Source organism: Argentina anserina, chromosome 4, assembly GCF_933775445.1.
Source record: "Argentina anserina chromosome 4, drPotAnse1.1, whole genome shotgun sequence".
Lineage (NCBI taxonomy): Eukaryota > Viridiplantae > Streptophyta > Magnoliopsida > Rosales > Rosaceae > Argentina > Argentina anserina.
The window spans coordinates 22,808,348-22,815,498 of NC_065875.1; the positions used below are offsets into that span (position 1 = coordinate 22,808,348).

The window sequence follows — 7,151 nt, forward strand, 5'->3', positions numbered from 1 at the left end:
TGACCATCTAATTCCTCCAAAAATTTCTGATCAAAATCTCCAACTATTTGGACTAGTTGCAGTAGATGACCATAATCATCTTGTGTTGGCGAGCAGTCCGGTGGCGAAAACCATTGTTGTTGATACCTCTCTGGCATTAACTTATATGGTTAGTTCTTTCTTATATGATTTGATATCAGTATCATTCTTTCTTCTCTAGAGTCTAGATCGCCTAACCGACATCTAAATGAATCTCATGTAAGACCTCATTTCATCGGTAAAGTACGCAGTCCGAAGCCATTCCTATAAACAATATATTTAGTTCGGAACAGCTTTTATAGGTATATTAGAATATAGAACTTGGATGATCAACCTACTTGAAATTTATATTCTCTTGGCCTTGGGTGGTAGCTCGCTGCCAATTCAGGTATCTGTTTATCCTCTAGCGTTGTCATAAGACAATTATTTATGGTACTATTGGTTTTAATCGTGTGATTTGGTTACATGTATTAAGATGTCTTGTTTGTATGCATTGTGGTTTTGAAGAACGGCACACTAAGAATGACTCCATCTTGTTGTGACCCCCTTTGAGTGAGTTGTTGGTTGTATTCTTCTCATATGATTTTGATTTAAAAAAAAACAGTTGTTTTGGAATTTCATATTGTATGAACATGCATCTGTTTTCTATTACGCGCAGTATTGTAAGATTTAAGCAAGTGCTCGTTTGGTTGTTAGAAGGGAACTCACTTCTTTTGTAATTTATCTCGAGAATTGAAGTTAAAAATACCGTTAAGTTTCCCTTCTATTGTTTGGTTAGTGTAAGAAATTAAATGAAAAGTTTTATCAAACTTCAATAATACCCTTGTGTTTTAATACTAGAGAATATTTACAAAGACATTATGGTCATTGTATTTGCAATTAATGTTAAGAAGTGAGATGTGAAGTTCTTTCCCATGAGAAATGGGTAGAACCAACTTCCCTTCTATTTTTCCCTTTGCTAAGTAGTTTCTACTCTCGTGGTTTCCAAACAAGGAAAAGAAACAAGTTTTCTTTCCGGATTCCTAAATTCATATCAAACAAACAAGGCCGAAAGGTAATTCGAGTGACTTGTAGGTTAAAGAAAAATGTAAAATATTTTATGAATTACTCACCTCGTAAAATGAATGAGCTATCTGCCAAGATTTCTCTCCACTTCGAACCTGAACAATTCTGTAAACTAATGAAGACAACGCAAAATGCGTAGCACATGACACTCCACTCTCTTTGGTCTGGTTTCAAACTTTCACCGCTCCGTTTATATTAACAAAGTAAGCGCGCAACAGCTTCCATAGCTGATTAGCAGAGGAACAAAGATGCCTGAATATTGTGTGACTGGAGGAACAGGGTTCATAGCTGCTTACTTGGTGAAGGCTTTGCTAGAAAATGGCCATGTTGTACGGGCCACTGTGCGAGACCCAGGTATGGTTCCATTTCATTTTCATGCCAAGTTCTATATTGCTTCAGAGCTTCAATACTCAACTAGATTCAATTACAGTCACATATACCTATGCAACTTTCACAAATTAATCTGCTTTCATCTGTTTGACCACAGAGGATTTGGGGAAGGTTGGTTATCTGTGGGAGCTGAATGGAGCCAAGGAAAGGCTTAAGTTAATGAAAGCTGATCTTATGGTGGAAGGAAGCTTTGATGAAGCCATACAAGGAGTTGATGGAGTCTTCCACACCGCATCACCTGTGCTCGTTCCCTACGATAACAATGTTCAGGCAAGGCTAAACTTCTTATTAAATCCAGATTTGTTTTTCCATTTTATGCACATTAAGTGTTTTTCAGTAATATTGATGCTACTACAAAACTCCTGTAAACCATGCTAGAAGGGGAAAGCTCCAATTTTGATACTGCAAGTTGTGTATTTCAATCCCTATTATGAAAACTTCATGTGCATGCCACTCAAGTATCTGATGATTCAACTGAGTGCTGAAAGTTGGTTAAACTGTAGGCTTCAACAATGGGAAAAACCTAAATGAACTTTGTTTTCTTGTTTTAATTAATGTGGCAGGCGACTTTGATTGATCCATGTATAAAGGGCACCTTCAATATGCTGAGTTCCTGCTCGAAAGCACGCGTGAAAAGGGTTGTGCTCACATCCTCTTGTTCTTCAATAAGATACCGTTACGATGCCCGGCAGGCCTCTCCCCTCAATGAGTCACATTGGAGCGATCTTGAATACTGCAAACACTTCAATGTAATTCATTTCAAACCCTTCTGTGTTGAGTTTTCAAATGCAGCATGCTTACTTAACAACAAAGATGTTGTAAGCAATAGTTCAGATTCCTATTCATTATTTGGGTTGTCATTGTGGTGTAAATTTTCGTTTGCATCTAGCTCTGGTACGCCTATGCAAAGACAACAGCCGAGAAAGAGGCGTGGAGAATTGCTGAGGAGAGTGGAATGGATTTAGTGGTGGTGAATCCGTCTTTCGTTGTTGGTCCTCTGCTAGCACCACAACCTACAAGCACACTACTTATGATACTGGCAATAGTTAAAGGTTAGTTTTCCATCATCAGCAGACTAATTTTCAAAGTTCTAGTCATTGCCTTCTATGCACTTTACACTTTGGCAAAGGTAGTCCAATTCTTAGTGGCACTTCTCTTTCCATGTTAAGATCGTTTAAAAGATATAAGCTATGTACATCATTTTTGCAAAAGAGAATAACAAGGTAAATTATGTTTTGGAAAAGTGTAAATCCATTCATTTTGGCTCTCATGCATCATAAAGATAATGCTAATCAACCATAATGCTCTATTCTCACCAATGGCCCTAAAAGATTTGAGTCTTGTTGTAGAACGAAGATCCCATGCATTTCTACATACTCTCATAGCTTTAATTTTATATGCAGGTTTAAGAGGAGAATATCCAAATACAACAGTAGGATTCGTGCACATAGATGATGTTGTAGCTGCACACATTTTGGCAATGGAGGAAAGCAAAGCATCAGGCAGGCTTATATGTTCAAGCTCAGTAGCGCACTGGTCACAGATCATTGACATGCTCAAGGCCAAATATCCATCCTATTCATATGAAAGCAAGTGAGTGAAAATACAGAACAAGCAAGCTTTCAGTGAACTACTTTGTGGTTTAGCTCCGTTATTCATGAAAGATTAACTACTGCAATAATGTATTGTAGGTGTAGCAGCCAGGAAGGAGACAGTAACCCACATACCATGGACACCACTAAAATTGCTCAACTGGGTTTTCCTCCTTTCAAAACGCTTGAGAAAATGTTTGATGACTGCATCACAAGTTTTCATGAGAAAGGGTTTCTGTGATTTCATCTCACAAATGGCAGGACATTTCTAAAGTTATATTATATTTCTAATAAGCAGGGCCTCTAATCAAGTGTTCTCATGCTATTCTTTTCTCTACCCCAAGCTTTTCCAAACTTACATTTCCTTTTTTACTAGGTTATAAACTTAAAATTATCTCTTCAATAGTTAATCAGAAATTACAATTGTGTAAAGAAAAATGTGATTCAGGCAATATGGACTATGACATACTGTACGATATATACAATGATCTCTAGGTACAAGAGAAATTAATCATATCTTTGTATATTTCATCTACATATGGCTTGCTAGATCTCGACAATAAAACAAACATCAAACCGGAGATCTAACTTGTTAATAATTCCTATCAAACAGCCATTGGTTGATACTTGATACAGACCTTAGCATTTGGGATATAGATGTGAGCTGATAATGGTATCAACTAGACTTTTCTTCAATAGAATCTAAAAATCAACAATAATAGAACCCAATCCTATCTCAAGCTGCCTCTGATTAAGACTCGGAGGATATAATACAGCAGGTAATGAAGCTGGGTCATTCATATCATAATTAGACTTGACTATGTTTCATTTAGCTTAACGCATTGGCATAAATAAGGCAAGCGGAGATAATTGTTGGGCTTTCAGTTAACAAACAATCAACTACAGTAAACACTTTTTTCATCAATCATTCTTGACGTCCCACTTATTCAAAAGTCGTGGAAGAATTATCTTAATTCTTTCTTCTGTTGAGAAACTGATGGGATAAAAATATAGATTAATGCAGAGAGAAAGTCAACATTAATGATTTGATTAAGCTGCATAATGCGATTAGTGACTTACATGTCACAAAGCATTGGTTGAGTCGGCTTTGGAGGCTAAACTAATACACAACATCTTGGGCGCGAACCTGAGTTTATCGAAACTGAATTGCACCAATCTAGATTGACTTAGTTTAAACTCAAGATTGGGAATGATAACAAGTACAAGATTTGGGGATATATAACAAGTACAAGAAGATAAATGAGCCCAGACTTGGATTACAGATATATGTTCTGCAAGATCAAATATTTCGAGACGTCCTCATCGGACAACTCCATAATAAAATATAAATTTATGGGTTGCTGGATTTGCCGGGACTCGCCAGCAGCATTATTAAAGTGGCTAACCACCCAAGTAGAACTGTAGAAACTTGTAGTAGCAGTGTCACATAATGTCGCAAGATCCATCGCTAAAACACAAAAACGTGCCCGAGAAGGAAACACACATTGAAGCAGTGTCACCAAACACCCTTTAGTTCATTACTAGAGCCACTAAATAAGAAGCAATGGTGGATGAGATGAGACCATAAGCAGCAATGATGGACGAGATGAGACCATAAGCATTGGCTTATGGAATGGAACACAGCTAGCCTAGCTCATCAACAAGGATAACCTCCTTTTTTACTGCCTCTGGTTCAAGATATGGTTTGTTTGGCAAGAAAACCCCATGCAGGCCCACTTCTGGTGCAACCTCCGGTACGTTTTGGGGACTAAGAATAGAACCCAAAGGACTCTCAGATCCAGCCAGCATTTCAGTACTAGTCCCATACCCAACGCAGGGACCAGTTAGTAAAAGAGATGGGAAAGTCCCAGTCACATTTGGTTACAGTATTTAGTATTGAAAAGACTTGAGAATAAAGAATGGCACGAGGTCTGTGCTGCTTCACCAGACAGTGATTCACACAAGGGCCATTAACACCTGGGAGAGCAGCACATCATAAATAATCAACCATGAAACCTTGAAAATGAGATTCACAAAGCGTTTCAGGCTGAAGTTTGAATGTAAAGATGGGCGAAATTGAGAAAATATAACTTGCAATAACTCATTTCATACTTGCTACATTACCGGGAAAGTAAGAGATACAGAGGACTATGTGCAGACTCTTAATCTAGATCGATAAGCATAAACCCTTGGAAAGCTCTAATAGCACAAGAAAACCCAAAGGGATTTATACTAAAACCCTACAATGCTGCTGCACATGCCACTAATCTCGCTTGAACAAACAAATTAATAAATAAACTCTCACATAACCACCACTCTCTCAAGAACCCAAGTTAACGAGTTCATGGGATTCACCTACGGGCTTCAAAACCGATAACTTATATGATAATAAGAGACATTTAAGCTATATATCTAGCTGCAAAACTTATTGGCAATGTACGTTGGAGGTTTCAGACATCCACCCAGCAAAGTCGTCCTTGCCAAGGTCGTCAAAGTCACAATCAGGAAGATTGCTGGGCTCATTTCCTTCAAAACCACCGATATGGACATCATCAATGCTACCAAATTCGTTGAAAAACTGCCCAATTTCCTCCAGAAGCAGAGAGTCAATCTCCGCTTGAAAGCTGAGTGGTTCAATCCCGTCAAAGTTGAGCTCCGGCCCAAATTGCTGCTCGTCCATGAATCCCAAGTCGTTGGGAATGGGCAGTTGCCCAAGAGCATTAGTCCCAACATCTTCATTCTCCATATCACCACCACTGTCCGAATCGCCACTACTACGAATGTTGTTGGAAGCACAAGTCTCGACATCCAGAACTGAAGCAGGAGACCTTTGGGAGTAGACGCAGTCGGATTCCTCCTCGGACGAAACAGCAGGCTGTTGGGCGTTGTTGACAGACCGAGCGACAGAACAAGAGGTGGCCGTGGTGGTGTTGCTTTTCTCAGAGCAGACCTCAGACGCTGTGGCCAGAGAGAGCATCTTTTCGAAAAAGAGCCTCTTCTCCTCGTAGGCCTTTGAAGCATCCTCAGCAGTGTTGTAGGTTCCCAACCAGACCCGAGTTTTGTTGAAAGGGTCACGAATTTCAGCTGCCCATTTGCCCCATTTCCTTTGCCTCACGCCTCTGAAGGGTGAATTGGTTGGTTTCTTCGGGGTTTTAGACCAAACCCCGAACTTGGGTTTAGGCGTTGGGGTTTTGATTCCATTGTTGCAAGAAGTCTCATGCTCAACAACCAGCTTAGCTGGCCTTGTGAAATGAAACGGAAGAGTGACTTCTTTCACAACGCGTTTGTAAAACTTTCGGTCAATCCCTTCATCTTCGGAAGATGAGTCGTCAGTAGCGTCAGGATCAGAGCAGATTATCCGAACCTTCCTCACCATCTTGGGCTCTTCTGCAGGAAACTGTTGCTCCCTCTTCGACTTCTTGAAACTATTCTTTTGAATGAGCCGTGGTTTACGAAGCTCAGTCATTTTCAGTAACGAGTTGAAAGATAACCCTCTCCAAAACCCCAAATTTTACCAGGAAAAAAAAAACAAAAATTGGTGTTTGAGATTCAAGATGAGGGAGGTATTAGGTAAGATCCACTCTCAGGAATAAGAAGAGGAAAGAAAATCGCTTTATATGAAAAGGTTGAATGCTTTGTATTCCAGAACAAGCCCTGCAAAAACAACAAAAATCAAAAACAAATTAAATGAATTCATCACAAAAACGAAAAACCCACAAGGGTTTAAGCCAGGAATCAAACATACCTTACGGGTTTCAAACTCATCGAAACCGGCGGGTGCACCAAGCTGAATCTCTGCCAGAACCAGCAGAGGAGCATAAAGCAGATGGCAAAACAAGCCTTTGAACCAGAACAAGAGCAAGAAGAAGAAGAAGACGAAGAAAAATCTGAAGATAAAATCCAGAGCTGCTGCAACAGAGCCCCAATCAACACCAAATCAAAACAAGCCGACATAAAATCTCACTAATCAGCCTCCTCTAATCCTCTTCTCTCCGATTCCTCAGAGCACCCAAAACTCTTCAATACTCTGAAGTCTGAAGACAAGGCAAAGGGCAAAAGGGAAGCTCGTTAAAGACAGTGATGACT

The 7,151-nt window shown here is 39.5% G+C and overlaps 2 protein-coding genes across 2 annotated transcripts; one reads left to right on the forward strand and one right to left on the reverse strand.

Annotated features, from left to right (window-relative positions):
• The first annotated feature begins 1,300 nt into the window (after window positions 1-1,300).
• LOC126791974 (tetraketide alpha-pyrone reductase 2) lies at window positions 1,301-3,375 on the forward strand. The gene is made up of 6 exons (XM_050518480.1): window positions 1,301-1,437; window positions 1,571-1,743; window positions 2,037-2,222; window positions 2,363-2,525; window positions 2,877-3,066; window positions 3,165-3,375. Exons 1-6 carry the CDS (start codon window positions 1,332-1,334, stop codon window positions 3,304-3,306), a joined length of 960 nt encoding a protein of 319 aa, XP_050374437.1. The 5' UTR covers window positions 1,301-1,331; the 3' UTR covers window positions 3,307-3,375.
• Window positions 3,376-5,150: 1,775 nt separating this feature from the next.
• Window positions 5,151-7,151, reverse strand: LOC126791969 (ethylene-responsive transcription factor ERF118-like). The gene is made up of 2 exons (XM_050518476.1): window positions 6,811-7,151; window positions 5,151-6,719 (listed from the first exon to the last, which is right to left on the reverse strand). The coding sequence occupies exon 2, from the start codon at window positions 6,529-6,531 to the stop codon at window positions 5,491-5,493; it is 1,041 nt and encodes a 346-aa protein (XP_050374433.1). The 5' UTR covers window positions 6,532-6,719; window positions 6,811-7,151; the 3' UTR covers window positions 5,151-5,490.